Source organism: Scophthalmus maximus, chromosome 13 (assembly GCF_022379125.1).
Source record: "Scophthalmus maximus strain ysfricsl-2021 chromosome 13, ASM2237912v1, whole genome shotgun sequence".
In the NCBI taxonomy this organism is placed as follows: Eukaryota; Metazoa; Chordata; class Actinopteri; order Pleuronectiformes; family Scophthalmidae; genus Scophthalmus; species Scophthalmus maximus.
This window is the reverse complement of record NC_061527.1, coordinates 22,859,062-22,884,847: the sequence shown is the minus strand read 5'-3', so window position 1 is coordinate 22,884,847 and position 25,786 is coordinate 22,859,062. Positions and strand designations below refer to the sequence as shown.

Sequence of the window (25,786 nt, the reverse complement as noted above, 5' to 3'; positions counted from 1 at the left end):
GTGTTTAGATTGCTCCCGCCAAAAGTGTAATCCCTTTAACTACAGCTCGCCAATATGGAAACTGTGACAATGGATAACCTTACTGCCAAAAATGGCAGTCAAGCTTTAAAGCTGACTTTGCTTCACAATTTCAAAGTACAGTATCATTCTGTAGTGTGGGTGTTCAGGCCACAATTTCACCCAAAAGTCCTATCTTTTGGGTGAAATAGGGCGGCTGTGGCTCAGGACGTAGAGCCGTTTGTCCACCAACCCGAAAGTTGGCGGTTCGATCCCACCTCTCGCCAGTACACATGCCGTTGTGTCCTTGGGTGAGACACTTAACCCTAACTTGCCTCTGACGGCTCTTCCGACAGTGCATGAATGAGTATGAATGTGACAGAAAAATGCGTGGTAAATAGCAGCGCTGTATGAATGTTTGTGAATGGGTGAATGTGATTTTCCTGTAAAGCGCTTTGAGGGGTCTATATGACTAGAAAAGCACTATATAAATACAGTCCATTTACCATTTAACTTAAGGGGTCAGTAAGCGATTTTGGAGAGAGCTTGTCTCCCTCTATGTTGTTGTTGGTGTGATGTTGCTGTCGGGCCGGGTTGCAAACCCGGGACACTGGCAGTGTTGTGTGGTGCGGTCCGCACCGTTTTCTTGTTTTCGATTTACAGAGCCATGACTGAGCCGGAAAACCCGTAATTTTAGGAAATATTCGCATATTTTTACAAAATGTGCATTGCTTTAGAATCGCTTACTGCCGCTTTAAGGATCATTTACCAGCTTTTTGCTAATCTCCGGATAAAATATTAGGATAAAGCAGATATGTGAACTCATTGGATAGATTCTATGCAGTTGTTGAAATGGTTTTCCTGATTGATGCACTGACAGGTTTTTGATAGGATGCTAACAGTAGCTGTCTGTTTCTGCTCTTCATCCAGGGTGCAAAGAGTGTCTCTTGTTGAACAAAAAGGTGCTCAACATTTAAGTTAGATAGATTTAAGAGGTCTGGACTGTGGGACTGTTGCTCTATTATTAGCTTAGTTGCAGTTCATGGTTAAGGACATAGGTTTAAACCCTTGCTGTCAGGGTTTAAGCCACACAATCACTTAGACCCCACTGCTCATCAATCGTCTTTTTTTTTCCAGCTTTCAACAAAAAAATATTTTCCTGATATGTACAGTAACCAAGAACCAACATTGAACACAAGGTAATCCTTGGGAATCTGATTATCTTCTAAGTTGAAATGAAAGTGTTGTATACTAAGTAGCGATGATGTGAAGATGTATTGAAGAGAAGTCCGCCGACACCGTCTTGATTGTATATAAAGGTTTATTACAAAAAGACCAGCATCGATTACAAGCACTGCAGAACTTGGAGAGTGTCCGGCCAAAATGACAACCCTCCCGACTCTTCTTGGGGGTTACTTTTATAGGTCCATCGTTGGCTTGAGTAGGAACATCTGGTTTGAATTAAGAAAGGCTATGAAGAGATGCAGAACTCAAAGGGGTCAAAAGTTGAGGTGAGGGGCCAACAGGAAGCCCCTAATTTGGCCCTCTGGTAGATAATGTGATAATGATAATAATAAGATAATGTGAACTACTCACAGTGCATCTATTGACAAAAAGACACTACAAAAGCAGCAGAAAAAATAACCAATATGGATGTTATTGATTTGTGTGCCTATTGAAATAGAAGCAGTACATGTCTATTATACCACCCGTCAACATCTGCCTGCTCTGCTTCCCAACCCCCCCACCTTGCTACAGAACAAGAAAACCTGACCTTCACAAAATAATGTGGAATATAACCCGTTGGCTTGTGGGTAATACAGTTTTTAATGGACTCCCTCGAACCTTCAGAGCCGGCGACGTTGTGCAAATGGTTGCCAGGGCAGTAAGCAAGACACAGAAAGGGAAGAAAACAGGGTGTTGAGAGGAAGAAAAACAGAAAGCACAGCTAGATAGAATGTTTGGTTGTTATTGTTTTTGTGTGTCTAACATTCTGAGACATGGCCTGTGGTATTCAGGAGATTTAATGCAGAGGAGAGAGAGAGGGGGGTGTCCATAAAGCCCCTGCTCTCCTTTAACACCCCAGGGGAAGCCATCTTTAATTCATGAACACTGTAAAAATAAAGGGTTTTTTTTCCGTGATGGCCCTGCAGCCTGTAACAAACTCGCACAGCTACATGGCACAAGGCAGATGTCGATGCTGTGGTTATGGATGGATAGCAGCATGCAGAAATGATAGGCCTACCTTTGGCTGTGCTGTTAAACGGATTTCAATAAGCTGCATGTTGATTCTACCTCTCTGCCGACAGCAAAGAGACACGTGACGGACAGATTTTTAATGAACTGACTGTCAGTTCCCGGCTACCACAGCTTAATGATATATACAAGGAGCATTACTGCATTCTCTTACTTGAGTAAGATGTAGTGGTGTTTCATCACTTATGTTCATGTAGTTTAATTTTGTATAAAGTATGTTTAAAAAGAATTGACAAATATCAATATCTGTGGTGGTCGTAGATTCATTTTCTTCTTATTTAATTAACAATGTCAAAAACGTGACAGAAAATGTTCTCACTGAACATATTTGCAAAACTTATGACTTATGAGACCGATGAATATTCTTAAAATGACGTTGTTATATGACAATGTGAAACAATATGACTATAAGAAAGGGATTGCTTCATGTGATGAACCTAATAAGGACTTATATTATAATTAAATATAACATAACTTAATATTATATCAAGTGATGCATTCATCTACTCTGGCCAGCTCCCCAGAACTTTAGTAAAATAATGTAACATTTTGCTGACCTGAGGAAAACAAAAGTCCTAATAAATGTATTAGAAAATCAATTTAACATATTAATATAATTGTATTTGACTATGTACACATTTGACTGTAACTTGTGCTTCCTTTATAATAACTTTTAGCTAAAAGCTTTTGTGTGAGCAAAATGTACAGTCATGGCGACATTGTATTTTCTGTGGTTTGACATAATATTGTTCTTTGTCGCATTTAAGTGATGTGATCATTGTTAGTGGGCGACCCGACAGCTAAATAGTTTGGCCAAGTACCACATAGGAGCATATGCCTTTAGCAGCAGCAGGTCCCAGGTGTGAGTCCATGGTGTCTGGACATTTCACATGTCATTCCCCTACTCTCTCATTCCATTTCTCGTTTCTCCTTCCCTCTCTGGATCCACATAAAAGGCAAACAGGCCAAAATATAAAGAACAAGATCCCTTCCGAAATGGAATCATCTGATATCTGACTGATAAATTGCTCATGCAAATCCGTGCCTACTCTTTCCGTAGTCCTACAGACAAACTGATCTAATCATACGACCTCCTTGGCGGAGGTAAAAAATGTGTCAGTGGTGTAATCAGCATCAGTTTTAACACAAATGAGATGCAAACCGAAATATGGAGGACATTTGCGGCAGGTCAAAAATATTTAAGATGGTTCACAGAAATTAGCAGAGGACAAATAGGAAGAACCAAACATTTTGCTGAACAACAACAAGGCAGTGCACAGGTGATTGAAGGAGTCACATTGTCTGTCTTAATAACACTCACAGCTACTGTACATCATTTTCGCTCCTGTGTACACAATGAAGACCAAGATAACCACTACCGAATATATACAAGACACTCATTTTTAAACATTTTATTTCATAAATGCTGACTTGTTAGCGCCGCGCTCGCCGAGCGGCTTGTCCTTTTTGCAAATAAGTTTGCACTTTCACACTCCCAGGGGACAGAGCCTTGGCTCTGATTGCACCTCATTTCCTTACGGAAATGTGAACCGAGTCTCCATGGAGACACTCAATCATTTCATTACAACGCAGTTAGCTTTTTTTCTGTTTGTCCCCGGTGGTTCTTACCATTTCTTCAATTACCTTACAATACGAGAGGGAGACCCATCGAGGGTGGGTTGTTGGGGCCGCGGGGTTTACTTTACAATCTGCATGTGTTTTATTCACATGCAGATTGTAACTATACGGAAGGTAACTTTGAGGTTGTTTTGATGTATAATTAACATGGGATTATGAATGATTTGTGGCCTTTGCGAGCATTTCCCTCTACCCTTCCGGCTCTTCTCTATGACAGGGAGTGGGGTGGGGGGATCAATGATTGACAGCTCGCTTCATGCTCGGTAACCACGGCAGCTGACAAGGTCACATCAAATGAAACGACTGGTGAGAGGGAGTGTTTGGGGAAATTTTCTGCCTCTCCCACTTTCTGTTTCTCTGCCCTGATCAAACTAAACATGTCCGTCCGCCTCGCCTGCACGCCGCCAGCCGCAGTCATTTATGAACGAGAGGTGAATCTAATGTGGACTAGTGAAAGATAGCAGATACGGCAGATGACCTGTCAATTCCTTTGGAGCTGAAAAAGACAACATAAAGGAAAACTTTGTTCCTCAAACCTATACCATTTTTCTCCCCTCCCAATATAAGTACACAGAAATGTGTTTTTGTGCGTCTGTGTGTGTGTGTGTGTGTGTGTGTGCGTGTCCTCACGTGCAACTCTTTGATATCAGAGGGAGGATTTGAAGGGCGACTTTGTCCCAGCATACCAATGCTGTTGTTCCTCTCCTCTTCAAAGCCATGGAGCTGTTTATGATTATAGGGAACTGTGAAGGTCAAATGGAGCAGCTGTTGCATCAGGCCTTTTATTTGATATGCAGAATTTGTTCTCAGGCTTGGCTCCGTAAATGACTGTTTACAAAAAAAAAAAAACCCTCTACATTTGATCTGTGATTGCATATAATGGAGGTAGTTAAAGACTCACTGAACGAACTACATAATTGAACAGGCTACCCTTTACTGTTCCAGCTTTGTGTTTTCAATATTATTGGCATGTATTATCCAGAAATCTGGATACAGTACTCATGCACAACACACCTGAAATATCTACCACAATACAGAGCGCAAAATATAAAGTAAAGGTTCTTCAGAAGTTGCTAAATGTTTGTACACTGTTTCCAGCTAAAATAAAAGGTTTTTCATTACACATTTCATTGGAGTGCTATGTACGCAGTATTTTAATTTAATGTCACCTAATAATCTGAACTGGATTTAAATTGTGGAATACATAGCCTGTATTTCATTGTATTGACGTTTGCACTTTGAAGGCATTGAAGGAGTTGGAGAGGGATGTGTTAGCTTGCATTGCTGCACCTGCAGGGTTTACTTTGGCCAAACAGAAAAGTTTGAGAGATGGAACAACTTTAATATTATTAACAAGAATTTACAGCAGAAATTGGTTACAGTTTTTTTTCTATGACATCCTTATGCCAAGGGAAAGATTTTGATTACCACAGATACATATCTAGGGATAACTAGTTCAAATCTGCAATTTCCCACCACTAATGAATATAATAGGCAAAATTAGTTTGAAAAATTAGAAATACCAATTATCACACAGTACATCAACTCCTTAAGTGGGTTCTTTGTCTGCGCCTTGCAAGACACACTGTTACAAAAACAAATGATATACAATTGTTCTAATTGCCTTATGCTCCCTCCCTCTTGGACGCAAACCAGTGAAACGTAAAATTCATTGTATTCTCATCGGTCTGAACAGCTCATAGCTACTACACCTGCAGCAGTTATTTGTTTTTCTAAAGAACTTTTCAACACGAGTGCTTTTGAGTCGTGTCAAAAGGCAGCTGCTCTACCCGAGGTCCTGAGAGGATGCGGCTGTCACCTTGGTTAAAAGCAGGTCAGAGGAGGTGTACACGTACCTGCAGCACTTCACTGTCACATGTCGCACTTTGAAATGGATCCGTGAGCTCAAAGAGCAAAGTTCTATTTTTACACCCAAACCAGCCCCCTTACAACCCTTAAAAAAATAAATATTCAGTGACCCATCCAGCCGAGATGACAGGCACAAGTCGCCCCCTCATCACATGATTTATTTAATTATGGTGACGTTTCAGTCACAGCCGTCATCAACCACGTATAGCTAGAGATGTCAAGGAGGCAGTGGAACGGCAGCCAGTAGGAGACTTACAAATACCTTGGTTCAGAACTGTCATTTAGACTGATTGCTCCTCTGGAGTCAAACCATTTAGAAAAAGCTTCTTTCAAATGTAGTTCAGTTCACTTTGCTGCTGACTTTTACAGCACCAGGATGCTCCAAACTATTCAAGTTATATCAATATGTTATACTTGACCTTGACTCTTAGAACATTCATTTAAACTAAAAGGAAATCAATCAAATTCAACTGAACAAGTTATATCGCTTTTAAACGGAAATCTTATCTAGCTACCCTAATTACCTGCAAGACATTCACATTGTGAGCATGTTTGAACTGACTGAGCTCAAAGCAACACCGTGCCTATAAGTATAGCCTTGTGGTGCTTCTAGCATGTCTAGATTCTGTACATACCAAATGCATATCATCAGAATAATTGCTACAATCACATAAATATTGGAGTTAAGTTATTGGTTCAGGGAATTTACTTCAGTCTCCCTTCTACTCTGTGTTCTCCTACATACATTTCTAGTAAATAAACAAAGATTTTTACCACTTGTGGATTCATATAATAACATAACTATAGTCAATCCTTAAAGATATGTCTCTCCTTGAGGTTGTAAGATATATTATTGTCCCTAGCACACTCCATAATGATGATTGTTGATAATATGATTATGGGATTTACACTCCATGACAGCTCATCTAAGTTCCAGTGGATCATGGAGAAATATGCGGTGTGACTTTGCCTTTAAAGATCCGGCGATTTCTTTCTTTAATTTGTGACTGAACATGAATTCATGTAATAATGGTCACATTCTACAGACCAGGGTAGACAGGCGGCCTTTAACATAATTTTATGCATTCAACTTATGCTAATGTTTAAAAGAATTCACGTGTGTAAATTGTAATAAAACTGGACAGCATTATTAAAGCAATAATGTCACAAATTCCTTCACTGTCATGGGAATGAGTCTAACGTGTGTAACTGTAATTACTGAGACTGAGATGCACCTTCACCTTAGTAATGAAGCAGTGTGGATTATGTGCGTGTCGTTGGCCATTACGGGCTGAGTCACATTTTATGATAGAGAGGTGAATGGCACAGAAATGCCAGCTGTCAGTCAACATCTGGTGACTCATGGCCAGCGCCTCTCTACAGGCTGGATCTCATGACGAGTGCAGTCGTTTGCATTTAAAGCCCTTAACACAACCCAGAATGTTAATGCTTCATATGTCTACAAAACTTGTTTTATTTCTCTGCTTAACACTAATTTTGTATTTCAAAAAATGTATTATATTTTCCTCTGATCTGTTTGTTAGCTTGTTTTGTATTGGCCGTTGTGAAGCATTTTGTTATCATTATTAGTGACATTATTGGCTTGCGTCTTTTTAATTCAATTTATTTATAATTTTAAAGTTTGTCACTTGACTTAACCTTTACGCTTGGTTTTCTCACGCAGCACAACAAACAGCACCTTCAATACCACAAATATTCTTCCAGCTCACAGTAATTATTTGGAAACATCTGGGTTTTGGTTCGGACTGCAAGGGTTGGTGTAGTGGTCAGTGCTGTTGCTTCACAGCAAGAAGGTTCTTGGTTCGCATCCCGGTTCTGAACCAGGCCCTTTCTCTGTGGAGTTGTGCATTTTCTCCCGGTGTATCCTCTCTCGGTACCCCAGCTTCGGTCCAAAGACGTGCAGATTGAGGTTAGGTTAATTGGAGACTCTAAATTGATCATAGGTGTGAATGGTTCTCTATATCTGTAGATATGATAAGTTGTTGTTCAGTCCAGGGTTTACGCCACCGTGACCCTTAAAGCGATACGGATAATGGATGGATGGATTTTGGAGCCACTCTTAATCACTATCATAGACTGTATATAAAGATGGATGACATGACACCAATTAATTTCGATCACCCCCTGGGTGCCTGGCTCTAGTATTGCTATTAAACCTCATTGCTTCCATGTTAGTGGATGGGACCTGGACCAAATGGATGTTAAATTAAGTTTTCTCCAATATGGTTTCTGTGATTTGATGTTGTTCTTATCACATCGGTTTTTGTCCAGTTGCTCTTTTTTTCCCCTGGTTAGTTTGGTAATAATAACTAATTATTTGATGCTATAAAAAACGGGGGGGGGTGGCATCATGATCCAAATAATGTCAAAAGCGCAGGATGGCGGCACCTGCATAAGGGATATTTTGGCTTCATTTTTGTAATATGGGAGGAAGTGGGGACCATCTTTGTATAGAGTAAATTGTCACTATCGAAATAGGCAAAGTACTTAAGTGAGAAGCTTGTATAGTTTTTCACTTTTTTGAATCCTTTAATCTGTGCATGTACCATGATAGAACAGGGAAGAAGTGGATTAGTCAAACAAGTAAAGGGTCTAAAGATAACTGTGTAATCTTTGATGTTTTTTTTTCCCCCCTCAATTTTTAGAAAGACATTGACAAATTGTGCCTATAGGAAAGGAAAGAAAGAAAGAGAGACTGTTGTAACACGACTTTTACTCTTTGGCAGTGATAGGTACAGGCTAGAAGCCCACTGCATTGGCTGCAGCTCTGGGTCAGCAGCTAAATGAACTCTTGTTCCATTTTCCTGAGAGGATCCTTCATCTGCATTGAGCTAGAAGTAATGAAAGTGTGGTGGAGCATTGAAGATTGATGCCAGGGAACTCCCAGACCGCTTCACTCTGCTTTGTACCCTCTCCCCTTCATGTATAAACACGCTGCCACTTCTCTCCGGACTTTCCTGTTTTCAACTGCTTTTTTTTGTCCCTCTTAGAGTCTAATCAATCTGTAATTGTAAACCATCCAATCAGTCTCACTAATAACTATTATATGTTTTTGTTGACGGTAAAATTTGATAAAATGTCTTGAAATGTAAAATAGAAATGTACGGTTAATGGGATATCTTGTTGCCATATTAGTGTCTAATTATGGTTGTTATTAATAGTCACATTCCACATCTGTACTTTACTGCCGGTCATATGGAATTGAACGGCATTTCATTGAAAGAAAGCAATGGGACATTTCTAACAGCGTCAAAGTCAACTTAGTGCCAAGTAAGATGAGTGTGATTGGTTTAAAGAGATGCAACAACACAGTGTTGCTTTTCCCACATAGCAGAAATGATAATGGCTGTAGACAGACTAGAGCTGTGGAGATGGACCTGGCTATGTGACCCTGGTTGAGATGAAAACCATTATAGGTGCTCATGCAATGATTTTCCAGGTATACCTTGGAAAACATTTCCTGTGAATGTGCCCTGTGAGTGGTACTGAATGGATAGGACTGTCATGATTCTGCCCTCATGAATTCTTATTTCTAGTGGACTTTTGTTTGATTGCTATTCCTTGTGTATCTGTTGTGGTGTTTCCTTGGTCCCCTGTAGTTGTTTCCTGTTGTTGTTTTGTAGTGACTTCCTTTGTGTGTAAGTTTTTGTTAAGTTACCTTTGTTATTTCCTTTGTATCTTGAATTTGGGATTTCCTGTTTTACTTTGTAGTTTCTTTCATAGGCTGTTGTCACTTTCCCGTTCTCCTGTGTGTTTGGTGTTTTGACTTTTGTGTCTCACCTGTTTCCCATTACCTGTGCCTCCTTGTGTCTATTTAGTCTATGTGCTTCCCTTTGTCTTTGTCAGTTTGTCCTGTTTGCAACCTGTTAAGTCCCGGTTCCAACCCGTTCTGTTCCTGTTTCCAGTCGGTGATGTTTGTTTGAGTTACTACACCTGCTCTGTTATGTCACTTCAGTTTTTCAAAAGCTTTACTGTGGGTCCACTTTGATACTGACTGTCTACTGAAACCCATCAGATGTCAGTCCGTCACATTGGTATGGGGACGTGGTGACAATGACGAGCTTCTGAGAAGGACTATACACTCCTCTGAACAAAGATATCGGAGCCATCAACAGCATGTGGTTGGCTGTGTTCCCTGGAAAACAAATTGTCTACATTTTAGCTGATTCAGTAATTGGAGGAAAATTGCAAGGATGTACTGTCGGGGTCAAGTTCCTGAACACACTTCCACCCTCTGGGATACTTGACCACAAAATTAAATTGGAAAAAAAGCAACTCCTTACATGCTGAAAGTAGGTCCTGACTGGAAAATGTTTTTATTCATAGGAAATGAGGAAGAGTAACAGACAACATTGTGTAAAAACAACCACTATAATTATTTATGAATAACTGTAATTTCACTACCAATGTCATATTAACTGTACACTGATCCGAGAGTCTTTTTCTGTTTACTCTTTTTAATATTTATATCTTGTGGTGAAATACTGCCAAAAATCCTAGGGCAATCAGGAAAACTGGGGATAAAAAAAGCAAAAAAGGGCACATGGCACAATACAGGTTGAAATATCTCAGAACCCCTGAAGGGTAAAAGACTAGACTCAAAGGGTGTTCTGTTCTACACTACCTGGATTCTCTCCACAACTGCCTCTAGTCATTTGAATAAACTTCTAGTTTTTACTGAATACCAGCCTGCAAGTTTCACTGCAGTTTTTTTAAAATTATTAAAATATATTCTATTCCTACATAGCAGTTGGATTGAGATTGTCCTTCCTATCGTCTTTTCCAATCTACAACTCCTTGACCTACACAAAACTACGTGCGACAGCGATATGTTATTGACGTGCATCTCCCGTGGTGAAAATTCAAATTTCTGAAGTTGGACTACAAAAGCACAGCTGCTCCATCCAGCATTTTTCACTGTGTTTTAGAACGGTGTGACATCAGTTGTAAATGCTTCTTAGGCTACTGTAACGTACACGATGACCTGCGTCATTCTGGGTCATATTCATCTTTTACGTCAGTTCATGGCACGTCACGTTAAAGATTGCTCCTGCAATGAATTGTGTGCCGTTTTTTTTTCCCTTCCTTTCACATAGGAAAGTCCAGTGTACCCTATGCTGAAGGAGAAAGGAAATGAAGCATTGAGGCACATTTCCTATGCATTTAGAGAATCCAACAGCTCTTATCATTGCTGCCGATGAAATACGTCCGGGTCCATTCAAGATTTAGGAAACTTCATAAGCAATTCGACCATATCACCTCTCATTCATCTTTGACTTTGTTGTGCTTATATCTGGCAATGACGAAGTCTCCGGAGCAACAAAAGAATCATCTCCAGTGAAGACAGTTTGATACTGTACTCATTTTTTAACAGTGTTAATGGCCTATGTTCAGGGTAGATCTCCTCTAACTTCAATTGGCAACACACTTCACTGACCAATGTTTTATGTTTTCTACCTGGAGGCCGGTGACCACTGTGATAACTTTCCAGGTTTGTCAACTCAGACAACTCCTAACTCAACCAGGACTTGTCTTCACAATGTAATTTTCTTCATTATCACTACGACAGAGTTTCTGTTTTTAAAACTGCAATTTTTTTTCTAAATCTAATCTTGTGTCACTGTTCAACCAAGGGTTGAGATATTTTTTTTTGTCAAACCTTACATTTGCAGTTTTAAGAAATCCAGTTGACGTTCATCAATTTAGAGATGAGGAATGGCTTTCCCATAAGAAAAGTATGAGGAAATGAAAGCATTCAATTTTACCTGCTATTAAGCAGTTATTCACTTGCAAAGTGAGTTTGATTTCTACGTAATAGTGACTTCTGCATGTTAAGGGTCTCTGTTTCTCCTCCCATGGTTCAACAGAGGATAAATGACAGTTCTAGATCTAGGTTTTTGACTCTGCGATCAATGTGTGAGATATTAAATGTCAGTTTTTCGTGACCCCAGGGACGTTTTTAGAAAGATTTTGAAAACAACAAACAATTTACCTATGCAATTTGTAATTTGTGTGAATGAAAATGTGATGCATGTGTATTCTAGGTGACATCATGGCATACAGGAAGGTGTGTGACGCCCAGGGTGGCCCACTGGTTGGTGAGGTTCTGCACTGCGCTGGAGGTCTGGATCTGGACTGGGACCTGGACAAGGAGGAGCTGCAGGAGCCAGGACCCAGCATGGACCGCATGCAGATGCAACACATAGACTGCCAGAGATCAGGTAGGATTCGTTTGAATTTGCATGTGCTCCCTATTTCCTTTAATCTCAATGCCAGTTAAGACATTTCTGCCTATTCGGTAGAGTAAAGCAAACAGCTCCAAGAGGCCCTGCTTCGCAGTGATTCAAGAACAGCAAAGAGTTGTTTGACAGAGTTGACAAGCTCACACGTTTTGCTGCTCTGATTGGTTGTCGTCTGTTCAATTACATCTGGAGGCATTTTGGCTCCAGCCATTGATAACGCCCCTTGGAAATTGAAAATTAACTGAAAGGTCCTCGACTCATTCGCAAATGCAAATTGGTCTGGCCATGCAAGGCTAATTACTACCTCTAGGCTAGCATCCGAGAGCTTTTGTACGGCGGTGCTTCCCAAGCAGCAGCAACAAAATCAGATATTTAAAAAAAAAAAAGTTTGGAGCAGTAAGACTGATGGAATGCGGTCACAGATGAGTGTTTTGCAATCGGTTCAAACGCAGCTCAGACAATCATATTCAAGTACCAGAACTATTATAATGTGTACTTTCTTAGGGACAAGTTTGTATCAAAATCAGTTACATGCCTCCATCAAGTGTGAAGCCACAGTGACCAGCAGATCACACATTTCCCTTCAATTGCCATGGCAGACAAATAAATTATATCTGACAAAATCCATTATGGAAAAAGCTATTGTGATACAGCAACAATTGCAATATACAGCAAATAGTATGTGTTTATGAATAGGTGATTAGTTTGTTCTACTAACGGGACAATTAAAACGCATTGAACGGAAATGAATATTGTCTGATTGATGTTGACAGTTAGCATGATGAGTCTGTGAATTATTCATAAAAAAATGAGAATCTAACAGCTCCTAACAGCAAGAATATTACTTAAACAAACTGGTTGACAATCTGATTTATATTGTACACTATTATATCTATCATGGCATTTTCTGGTGTGACGTACCATAATGTTATAAGTACTGGTTTGTTTACACAACATGCACGTACCAGAGTCATCATGCATTGATGTGCATGATATTTCTGGAAACATGTATGATATATCATGTTGATAGTGCGCATTTGATTCTGTGATCTTTGTATTACTTTGTATAATATATATATTTTTCTGAATGGTAGAATCATTTCAGACAACTTTCTGTCTCGTGCTTTTGATGATCTTAAAATATGTTTTGCAAAGAATGTTTTTCACAAACTCTTACGCATAAGTTGAGACATGTCACTGTAAGAAAAAGGAAAAATACTGCATTTAATGTGAGAAGTTTGCCACAAAACAGTAGCTGCAAAAAAGGGAAACTTCCTAAGTATCCTAAAGCTAGACTTGAGTTCCTCTGCTTTGAATTGAATTGTGCCTGGAGCTCTGTATCAGTGGCAGTGTTCTATCCTCACAAATGCCTTCTGAAGAAAGTGGGCTGATTGTTTCAAAACTCAGCATTAAGTATTTACTCCATTTCCCATTTACAGTTTCCCCATAACAGTTGGAGTTTGGTAAGTTATAACCAACTCCAACTGTCTCGCTGGAAGAAAATACCATAAAGGCTGAACTTTCATGTATTTTAATATTTAGTTTTTCTTGATCTCTAATATGATCTTAAATGTGTATTGTGAGCTTGGTGTAAGAAGTTTTTACATCACTGTGATCGCAACATACCTCAGAGAGGCCTCTGAGAGTCATCACGTTAAAAAGCACCCATGCTAGCAGGTCAACAACTTGTGGTTGGCTGTGTTTCCTGGAAAACAAATTGTCTACACGTTAGCTGATTCAGTAATGGAGGAAAATTGCAAGGATGCACTGGTCAGGTCAAGTTCCTGAACTCACTTTCACTGGGCTACTTAACCGCAAAATTTAATTGAATAAAGCAGCTCCTCTCATGCTGAAAGCAGGTCCTGACTGGAATTCTAAAAACAGCACCAGGATTGTTGTTGTACAAATAATAGACAAGGTGGTTGGTAGGCACAATTAATAATAAGAGAGTCCCTGATCAATGATTTTTTACCATGACAAAACTTATAATATATCTTTTGTCAAGCGGCCTTTCTCAATTATGTGATAGCTCCATTTCCCAACCAGTGTTTGCTAATGGCTCCTCCAGGGCAAAGAGAACCACCAATGTCGTCATTTTTAATCAAGGAAATGAGGAAAGAAGAACAGACAACAAAGGAGCCACTAAAATTCTTTATAAACAACTGTTATTGTTACTACCAATGTCATATGAACTGTCCACTGACCCTAAATTCTTTTTTCTGTTTACTCCTTTTAATATTTCTATATCCAGTTCATTTCTTTTGCAAAATTTTGTGGTGAAATAAGGTAAACATAATACACATGTAACAATCATAACTATTACTTTAACTTATGACAGCTGTGTGTTTACCTTTGGTCATATCCTTTCTAAACTCAATAACTAGACTACATAAACATCTGCCGCTTGCACAAAATATTTATCATGGGTATGACAATGGCAATCAGGAAACTGGGGATAAAAGCAACAAAAAGGGCACATGGAACAATACAGGTTTAAATATCTCAGAACCTCTGTAGGATGAAAGACCAGACTCAAAGGGGGTTCTGTTCTACACTACCTGGATTCTCTCCACACCTGCCTCTAGTCATTTGAATAAACATCTAGTTTTTACTGAATAAACAAAGTTGCACTGCAGTTTTGTTTATAAATTTCAGATATGCACGCATACACACACACACATGCATTATGAATTCTCCTCACTAAGACCAGTTGTAAATATTGCGCCTGGTCAGGAGCAGGCAAAAGTCAAATTATGAGCCAGTAAAAGCAAATAAAGTAGTTGGCAACTCGATGTGATGAGTAAAACTCTCTCTCTCTCTCTTTCTCTCGTTTGTCCCCTCATTGCCCCTAGTTACTGGAGAGATGTCAAAACATTTGATTTTAAATATTTTATAAGCTAGCAGGCTCAGAAACCGTCATATTTTGTCTTTATGTCTGTGTCTCTTCTGCTCCGTTTCTGTATCAGCGGACACCTGCACACAACAAATGCATTCCGAGTGACGTTGGTGTGTGTGGTTCACCAAGTGTCAGCTTAATGCGAGAGATGTCGGCGGCTGGGCAAATTAAATATAATATGAATTAATAGGCGCATTTCAAATTGGTCGGGCCCATCAGCACACTCTCATTTCCAACTTTTGTTGGTACTGCCCCGAAAAAAATCTATTCATATGAATCATTTCATTATTCAGTAATCGCAAACTATTGATGGTTTAATTTTAAATGGGGAGTATGCAATGTTGGAGAAAGATTGATTGTTGTTTCTCTGACCGCACTGGTTGGTGCTCGAACTTGTAGCATTGGGCATGGGAGAGGGATGTGCTAGCAAGGAGGCCAAAACCCCTGAGTCACAGTGTCTGTCACTAGCACGTCTCTTAAGGTGTCGTAGAGTGAGGTTTACACACTGCACACAGTGTTTTGTGGTGCGATCCGCACCTCTTTTTTGGGTTTCCCATTCAAAGAACCAGGGCTGTGTAGAAAACTCAGACATCTAGTGCACCATGAGGAAATATTTGCTGATTTTACAAAAAGTGCATTGTATAACAATCCCTTACAGTCCCTACAGAATAGTTCAAGATCCCTCAATGCTCTCTGGTTAACAGAGTCTATGATGAAAAGAGGAATGCTATGTTACTGTGAAAATTCCAATCACATCACATGAAACAATTAGCCAATACCTTTTAAGATAACAGAATGTTTTGCTTTCTGAGGCTGTAGCAATGGCTTACGATGGATTTAATGTTTGATGTTCAAAAGTATGTTTGGCCCTACCGGTTCTGTGGTCCATGACAGCGATCACTCTGAGCATCATCTATCACAGGGATCATTGTGTATTGGCAAATAATTGGCCACTCACATGAATGCTCATCGCTATGACCAGGTGTAGTGAAGACGGGTCTTAAGTTTGGTTGGTGCAACCGGCGTTAAGTCTATTCTAAAGACTGGTTGCAAGGAAGACGGTCTTAGCAGTTAGGTCCAGTCTTAGTAAAGACCAGTTGGTGCAACAGGCCCCTGATGTTCATCAGGTGTTATGTTTACCACAATTATCATTTTACTTTAGCACGTTAGCATGCCAACATTTACCAATAGAGCGCTACAGTGATAGCAGTGGTAGCAGTTACTCATGGTGCGTTCCATTGCATCTTGGAACTCAGAGCTCGGAAGTCGAGATTGGTGGGGTTCCTGTGACCCTCAGAGCGTTCCAGTTACAACCTCCAACTCGGATGTCTGTAATTTCGAGCTCTGGGGTATAACCCCAACGACAAGGTCTGACTTTCGAGGTATGATGCAACCCAGCATCACTGGCCGTCATGAAGTTTGCGGGTGTAGTAAGTGTTTCAGTGGTAACATCGAGCTCCACCAGGATTGTGGGTAGTGCAGTATTTCTCAATGATGGTGATCTTGTCCAGATATTTCAGTCTAGACCCAAGGGTTGGAGTGACCAACCAACAGACCAACCGTATGATAATGAATATGTCTGATCTAAGGTAACGATACAATAACTGTGATGTATCACCATTTTTTCCAACCCACCGAGAAAAAGACCGAGATTTATTCAACAGATTTTACAGATGTCCCATGGTTATCATTTTCAGGGTGTTCAGACCCTGGCCCCGATCCTGACCCTGAGCTGATGGAACCTATCCAGCCATCAGTGTCAGTTTCACCACATGGTCGGTTTGAACGACTGCAAGAAGATCCCAACTACATCTCCCACTTCACCAGGGCCCCTGCCCATAAAGGCCAACGGCGACTCCACTGCTTCTTGCTCAGGTAATTCAGTAATCATGCAGAATATGTACTTTCTACACCACCATGGTGATGTGACCTCATGCTTTGTGCTTCAACAAATACCATTCATTACAGTAGCATGTCAAGTCTGAGCCTTATTTACATCAATAGAGAAAGAATAGTTTTCGGACACATAGTGCCCAAATTGCTTTGGTTCAATAGTAACTGGACACTTGGCTATGCAATCTTTCTGTGTTGTTGTTCAAGAGATCACTCTCCAAGCGAGGAAGAAAAAAAAGAGTGCATTGCGAATGTACAGTGTGTCCATCACAGTACATGAGGGTACATTTGTCTCAATGAACCGTCATAGAGTGGATAACTGATATGACATAATATATTGAAAAAGTAAAAAACACCGAAGGACATTTCATGAACTTTTTAATATATATATATATTTTTTTAAACCTGACTAGCCATTTCCGCCCGTAGACTGCCATGTTTGATACGAGAGAGGAATTACTTTCTTTGCAAGTCGTGCATTCAAATGCCATCAAAGGACGGTGTCGGAAAGTGGAAGAGTGAGGCCTGAGGGCCTCTAGCGCATTCCTAGACACCCATCCATTTGACAAGGTACTTGCAAGGATGGAGAGGGTGTAGAGTATGTGTGTTATCTAGCTTAGCACCAACGTGTGGTGTCAATGCCTGAATGATACCTTTAGCTTTTGAGCCACGAGCACCAATACCGACTCAGCTGCTATGAAAAGGCAATAGCAGCCTGTCAAATGTCAAATTGCACATCGAGCACAAGCACTTTTTACCTTCGAAGTGGACCTGAAGGACCTGAAGGACTCTGTTTGTCAGTTTTTCTCCATTTCCACAGAAAGAATAAACGACTTGTGAAAATCCACTGTACACAAGATCTCTGGAGCTAGAGTTCTTTCTTGACCTTGGGAATAGTATCTTGGGGAAAAAAGGATTCTTACTAAAGGGCGACTTTCTAACTTTTTTCAGAGCATATTTCTAGCTCTTTCCAGAATATCCACTGCAGAATACTATGCAATGAAACAACTTAACATCTTCATTCATGTCCAACATGTCCCTCATCCTTCTGGCAGGTACTTTCTGGCAGCAGTGGGCCTTTTTGTCCTGGGTCTGCTGATTGGCTGGTTCACTCACACACCTAACATCAAACCACCTGTCCCCCCATCCGATAGCTCAGACCTGCTGGAGGAGCTGCTTAGAGGAATCACTGCCGACAAGATAAACACTCTGCAGAAGTAAGTTCTCAATTTATTTTTTCAAGTAAAAAATAAATAAATAAATGAATTACTGAAATGGCACTGTTGTTGCAGACACAGTGAAAATCAAGGGAGGTACTCACTCAGAACCTTTTTCAATACATGATCACAAAGGCTTGTTGAATAGAAAACATACGGATTAAGGGATGAATGGACTGGATAATTATTTATTATTGTTCCTACGGTAGTATGCTTGGTGCGAAAAAGAGCTGACAGAAAACAGGAAGCATAATGTGTGGTCTATCTGCTATGAAAACGTCATCATAAATCAGCCAGTGTCATGTTGTGAAGATCATCTTATTAATAATTGCTGTGTATAGAAATTTGATCTCATTATCTGAAAAAAACATTTGATCATTATCTTTGTGTGATTTTTGCGCACTTACAACTGCAGATTTTTTAAGATTTGGGAGCATTCCTGCTATTGTTGACTCATAATTATGTTGTGTCAGTCAGTAAGTGATAAACAGTTGAGTAGAAAGTCACATTTATGCAGATGTCATAACTCAATGCATCTAAAGCATATCATCTATAATTCACTTTCACCTAAGACTTTATTTTTTAATCCATCCCTAATGTTCATATGGGTTATTTGGGAAGGAATTAAAGCCTTTTTAATGGTATAAATGTTTATTAGTGTTGGTGAAAGAAAGTTTACTGATGGAGACTAGAAAAAGAAAATATAGAAAGAAAAGAATGACAGAAGATATAGTTGGAAAAGTCCTACTCTCCAAGGTTTCGTACACTTATGAATGCAAACAGAGAGGATCATAGTTTGATGTCACACAATCAATATCAAGTCTGAACTTTTTTATGTTTCATATCCAAAGATAAAGATGTAGGGAATGACTCTGATATAGTTAAGTGTGAGAATGGAAACGAGATAACAGCTTATCAACCAGGTAGCAAATCTTTTTTGAACTATTATTATTATTTATTTTTTTAAACAATGATACGAACCTCAATCAACCTGAACGCTGCCTTCTCCAAGCCACAGGATCATGGGGTGGGTGTCTCTGTGAGATAACTGGCTTTGCCACTGAACTGAGACAATCGTGTCACCATGGTTTCTCTCTGAGTTTTCAACGCTTTTTTTATTTTCACGGTGCCAGAAACACCACCCACCACCACTACACACACACCCATCCAAAACCAGACCCACACACACTGCATCTCTGCCATCTGCGAGGATAATGGAGTGTTAGTGTCTGTCGATGGATGACAGCGAGAGAATACTAATGAAATTTAATGGTTATTTTCACCACCAACTAATCCTCAGTTAATTAATATATCATTTGTTATGATTTATTTATCTGCGGCCTCTGCTGTGCCAGATCAGCGTGAACTGTAACAACATAGCCCCACAGTATTTTGTGCCCTTGAAGTGTTGTGGCCTGTTGTTGACCTATACTGTACAATAACTACTATACTCTGCATTTTCGCAATACAGAGGATTAAATTAGCACATAAGGGCCTTGTTTCAACAGAATCTTACTAAGAGGCATCTTATTGCAAATCAACTGAGAGGTCTGAACTTCTCTGAAGCGAAATTCGCATCTTGTTGCGTCTTTGCATTGACTTTGTATTTAATCTACTCGTGCGAATAATTTGCGTTGCGTCCATTGTGAACGCACCATTATGGTCCGCTCACTGTCCGTGCGGTTTCCCTTGAGTTATTCACTTTATCAGTCAGAGGAAATTGACAAATAAGGCTTCCTGGGTATCTCGTAGTTGAGTCTGGGAGAAGCGGCGAACAAAGTGAAAGCCAAAAATGAAAGGACCTATTAAACAGAGAAGATGGCAGAGGGGGCGCATATTTTAACAGCTTTGCATGACTAGACAGGGGAAATATCTCGGTGTTATTTAATTGCTGTTTGTTTTTTTGCCATTCTCTTACATTAGGTGATTGTTATGTCTGCCTCTGCATGGCTCCATTTCCAGCGAGCATTATCAACATGTGTATTGTTTGGAATATAAAGGAAGTACTTAGCGCAGACAGATAGTGTTAATTATTTTGTATTTCCAAGCTTCCTTGTTTCTCAGACAAAGGACCTCCAATGTTCTGTTTTTGCTTAATGTGATGTCAAGTCAAAACATAGCAGAATTCATATGTTTTTTAATTGCCAGTGTAGAAACTTCAGAAACTGTAGCATCCAATACTTTTTTGAATTTACACTTCAAAGAGGGGTGTGAGCATGAAGAGCTACTTTGAGAGAAACTGGATTATGTTCAAATCCCTGGAAAATGGTTTCCCGCTGTTAGTATGTTAGGCTGTCTAATGCTTACATATCATGCTAATTGTACTTTAATAAAGAATGTCACAGCTTCAGAGAAGTGAATTTTATTTTTATGGGTTTTTTTGTGTTTTCTATTATCTGCAAGTACCCCCAGTCATATCTAAAAGTATGAACAAACAACTTTAGTTTTAGACTTTACTGAGTGCTTCTCATTTAATGATTATTATTTGTGGGGTGCTAATCCTTGAGATGCTGTTCATGAGACCTCGAGGCTGTATTTGCGACTGATTTTGTCTGCATGACGTCTCTGGGTGACAAATCTCTATCTGGCTGATATGGATCTTGCTGTGCTGGCGTCAGGACAACAAGCGCCATGGATCACTATCTTGTTAAGGTTGAGAGTCTCGCAGCTGTGCATTCTTCTTTTGTGCCTTCACCGCTCTCTGTTTAGATGAAGACATATTCTGTTGGCTAAAAAAATGAAGGATAAATGGTGCATCTTCAATGGGGACCTCGTATTCCACTATTCCAACCATTAAAGTGCCAAATGTTACAACGTTCTGCCTTTCTGCGCATCTTAGTTATTTAAATCCCTCCCCAACATACAGCTTCAAAAGAAACTACATTTATTTCATATTTCTTTGACCGAATATGTAAAATGAGCTAAACGTGTGTTCTTGACCTTGTCCATTAACACTTTGGATGCCTTGCAAACCTCAAGATTCTATTCTGTCTGATGTAAATTCTTAAACCCTATTGTGAGGGAAGTCCTGCGGGCTGAAGGGATTATGTTTGTGGAGAGGGATGAAGTAGTAATATTTATTGTCAAGACTAGATGCATCAAGGAGACAGATGACCCACACAGACGTTAAGAAGTTAACAGTTGTATGGCCCATAAATGCAGTATTATAATTATAATTTCACAAAATCATGAGTCGGACCAATTACTTTGGTTTAAGTGCATCGGCTTGACTCGCCATATGCTTGTTGTGTCCTCACCTCTTCCCACCTAATTCAGGCCTTGGTTGACTCTCTCCACGGTCTTCAGAGTGCATCCTTGCAGATGTATTTTGTACCTTCCTCCAGTTGTTACATATTCCGCTCCCGAGCTCAACCTTGGGTCCCACTTGTACTGCACAAGAGATACGGGAGCCCTGTCCTGTAACACGAACGAGTGGAGGTCTCTGTGAATCTCCTTTTTGACTTAGTTGTGTGGATGGTGTCATCCTGAGAACCAGAGGTGCTAGGGAACAATATACAGCAGGGCATACAGAGTGAAGGAGAATAAAACTCAAGTTAACAAAACAGATCTAAACCACCAGTGTGTGGAAAAGCTCCAACATGCTGGTAACAGTTAAAAGCAGGTGAGTAGGAAGATTTCAAAAAAAAAATAATAAAGACATAACAGCGGCCCCTCACTCGTTGGTCGGAGGAGAGGGAATAAATAATTGGATAAATAACTGAAGAGAACCTCCAAGTCAAAAACTTTGTATTTTACTTCAGTATTTTCTGTCCAGCTGATTATGCTGCTAATTGACTTTGTCCAGCTAAATGTGGAAAACTGTCATATATTCTGACATTTTAAACACACACTCAGATGAGCTGTAGGTTTTTCTGGATGTTTTTATTTCGCACCTCTTCTTTTTGCACGAAAGCTACCTTGAATGAGATTGAGATGAGACAACAGCTGAAAGTGGGCTGAAAGGCAAACTGCTTGGTGAGATCACTTTACTCAGTCGTGTCTCGGTAAAAGCATTACGTTTTACGGAGGTGCAGCCGCGTCTCGCACTAATCAGTGAGGTGGAGCTAAATTCTCACTCCCTCATCTCTCACAGTCCTCCCCACTCAGAGTTTGTTTCCTCAGAGGACTAAGTGTCACAGCTGAGGTTACAGTCCTATATGCTCCCGAAGCAATAATATGAACCACTTATTAAATACAGTCCACAAGTTAGTAATATCTGCCTCCAGTTTCATGCAAAGTTGTCTTGGGGATAATGACAGAAAATGAAAAGATTTTATGTACATGCGTGCATGTTAGGGGCTGAAAGGATTTTGCTGTTCAGGTGTGTTGGCACATAAATGGCTTCATAACAACACCATTGACATATATTATTGGCTCAAAGACATAGAATTCAAAATAAAATGGTGGCAAAAATCTATGTCTATAAAGTGATATGATTGATCTTGGAGACTGCCAGGCAGCGAGCAAGTGGTTTCTTTTAATGGATCTGCTAATTTATTAATTCACAAAAAATGAAAACAAAACAAAAAAAATCCTCAAGACAATAATATTGGGCCCATATAATAATATGTCAACATAACAGAACTTAAAGAAAGTTAGGAACTAACAAGAGAAAAGTTACTGACCTAACAAACTGAGACATGGGAAAACATACATTCAGACACACAAGAAGATAGACTGAGATAAGACTATTTAAATGAACAACAATAACCACAAAACATGTCAGCATAAGTCAAAAAAACATTAACAGTATCAAAACACCATTGTTGAAAAGATAATTACAAAAAAAGAGCTCACTAGAAACATCTAACCCCCAGGATCTTGGGTAGAATATGGTACGGCCCAATTAGCCAACCTTAGTATTCATGCAGGTCTGATGCAAGTGTATACAGTATATGATTTTGTGTCTTAAAGTTGCGTACTGGATATAGAAACACTGCAATTTTAGTTAAAGAACATCCATATGTGCATAGAGCATGATAAACGTGACTATAAGCACAGCGTTCCTGTTTTCTTTTTATGTTGGAAGTGTGAATTTGCGTGGTTCCTCAAGGCTCATATACAACAATAACTGTTCAAATAAGGGATTTTTTTTAAATTGTGTGTGGCTATACATATGTGAATAGAAGGCCAAACCGGAGATAAAAGCAGCTTCATATTCTAAGAAACCTTTTTTTTTTTTTTGCAACAAAATGACAAAAAGTTATAATTTCATTCATGGCAAATTTTTTGCAAGATCATATTTTCCAGAGGTGGTGAGTAGTTTGCTGCAGTGGCCACATATGACAACAATCCATGGCAAGATGGAGGATAAACTCCTGAAATGATTGATTCATTTATGGGCAAGTGATATGATAATCAAGTGGACAGGTAGTGGGATAACAAGAGGCGTTGCGGGGAGGCGGTAGGCGGCTGACCGTTCTCCAGAAACAAGAACCCACTGATGGAAAGACGACATGTAAGACCCTGGACGCCAGTCAGAGAGCGAATATAACACAAAGTAGTGATAGCATCTAATTTACGATGAGGTGGTTTGTGAATTGCACCTTCTGGAGGTGTACAGTGTGTCTGAGCTTTGTCCCGGTGTAATCCATACGTCGACAGGTTTTAATCCACCCTCTCATCACCGTACTTTCTTGCTCTTCTCATTAATGCTGTGTTCATCACTGAAACCACCTGAATAAGTGGCTCTGTTCTTTCATTACGGTAGCTCGAGGACTTCTGTATATCGGACACTTGTGGATGTTGTAACATGGACATATTAGAGGATGCAGTAAAATATATAATACAGCTGATATCACGGTCATACAGACCAAGGAAAAGATCATTAGTTCATCATTAGTGTGTGAAACTGCATGTAACCCTAGCAACATCACTTGCGCTCGCTATTTCAGTTGGATGAAGTCTCCTGAACATTAGCTCAATTAGATGTTAAACATAATGAGCCTCACATATGTAGTATTATTTATAGTCTATCTGTTAATATTCAGTTACACCGTCCACGTTCGCGTGCAGGTTTTCTGGTGAACTTCTCCAGATAAAGGTGAGCCCAATAAAGATGAGCTCCAGTAACTGTTTAGAAGTCTCAAAACAAAGTGGGGAAAAAAGGCGTATGAAACCTTTTGTATGTCCAGAGGGGAGTTGCATGAAGTCTGAAGTCATCCACTGGGGCTGAACATGTTTTGTGCCGTTGCTTCATTGTAGAAGGGATGGGCAACTTAGATGACACACATCCAGACGGCCGGATTTTGAACGTGCACTTCCACCAGTAGAATATTGTAACCCCATTATTCAATTAGCCAATTATAGCTACTACATTAACGAATGCAACTAAATATATAACGGTAATCAAAGTTTATTTTACCAACATCTCTATTTTTCATATTCAAATGCATTTAGAAATGCTTTTATTCAGAAACAAAACAGCTCAATCATGTGTCACTGGGTGGCCTCGAACTCACGACCTCTGGCGACCTCGTATCGGCGAATGAGGTTAGCACGCACAGCACTCGACTAGAGCTCTGACCACCGCAACACGTGCACAACAAAAAAAAAAAACATTCAACAATTAAAATAAAGTGTTTGTGCTTGGTGACTTTTCTGTCGGTCCAGTTTTCTTTTCTGGCAGCTCATGTCTCTCGTCGTCGTCGGCATGACGTCAAGACCAGATGAGAACGCAGTTCCTCGGCCTCTTGCATATCGAGGGAGCGCACTCTAACGGTGGGGATCCGGTTCATATGTGGTCACTTGGGCCGCTTGCTCCCAACACCTGTGAAACCAACAATTTATCGATGTTTGGAAATTGACTCGCGGGCCGCACTGAGTGTCGACGCAGGCTTCATGCGGCCCGGGGGCAGACAGCCGCCCATCCCTGGTCTATATCTTTCTATGTTGCACACATTATCTGTCACCGCCAGACTGACCATCGTACATGATACCGCTCGGTACTGTAGATGCCACTCCCACTGTGCGGGTTCGCGGGACATTAGCTTAATGCTTAACACACGTAATGTGTGTGTCATCAGTGTTCTGATCCATACGAAAATATTGATACTTCTGATCTCAAATGTGTCTGTTTTAGATTCTCATATTAAAATATTGATATTTACACTCTTCCCTAATTTGGGGTAAATGTGTATTATTTCCTCACAGTAAAAAAACAAATTCAAACATTTGAATAGCCTCGGATAAAATAGTACACATCAGAAAAACTGAGATTGCCATGAACAGGAATTAGCAGTGAAAAGACTATTCAATTGATTTGTCTTTCACCAGCACATTAATCATGTTTCAGTAATCATTTGATCATGTAAGCCATTTATCAAGCAAACAATTCCAAAACCGATACAATGGACAATTTCAAGAGGTCACTTTGTACTGGTTGGAAATTGCCATTGACATTTTATAGACCCAAGAAATGTGTGATTAATCAGGAAAAATAACGGATGGATTAAATGGATGTTGTTTGTTTGTTTTGGCTGTAGTGTTGGAGGACTTGTAGACAACATCCCACTGCATCATAGGCCAAGCATTTCTGACTTTTTGTCCTTCATGTGCATCAAGCTCCAAAAAACATAGACTCCTAACACTTACCATAATGCAACTCAACATCATCTCTCATCAACAGCAACACCTTTGATATGAAGTTCTTGTCTTGTGTTTGTTAAAACGTGTAATTGAGCTGGGCTTGGTATCGTTAGAGCATTTTCAACACATATTTTCGTCTTGTAATTCTCCAAAACCAGAACTGGAGGATC

The 25,786-nt window shown here is 39.9% G+C and overlaps 1 protein-coding gene across 2 annotated transcripts in view; it reads left to right on the top strand.

The window, feature by feature from the left end:
- LOC118318635 (inactive N-acetylated-alpha-linked acidic dipeptidase-like protein 2) overlaps positions 1-25,786 on the top strand; it is a 398,478-nt gene that overhangs the window by 119,588 nt on the left and 253,104 nt on the right. For both annotated transcript variants that reach the window (XM_047336974.1, XM_035648477.2), the window contains 3 exons: positions 11,826-12,002; positions 16,617-16,794; positions 17,868-18,029. In XM_047336974.1, the coding sequence (XP_047192930.1) occupies positions 11,834-12,002; positions 16,617-16,794; positions 17,868-18,029 (509 nt within the window). In that variant the 5' untranslated portion in view covers positions 11,826-11,833. The remainder of the gene's footprint in view (positions 1-11,825; positions 12,003-16,616; positions 16,795-17,867; positions 18,030-25,786) is intronic.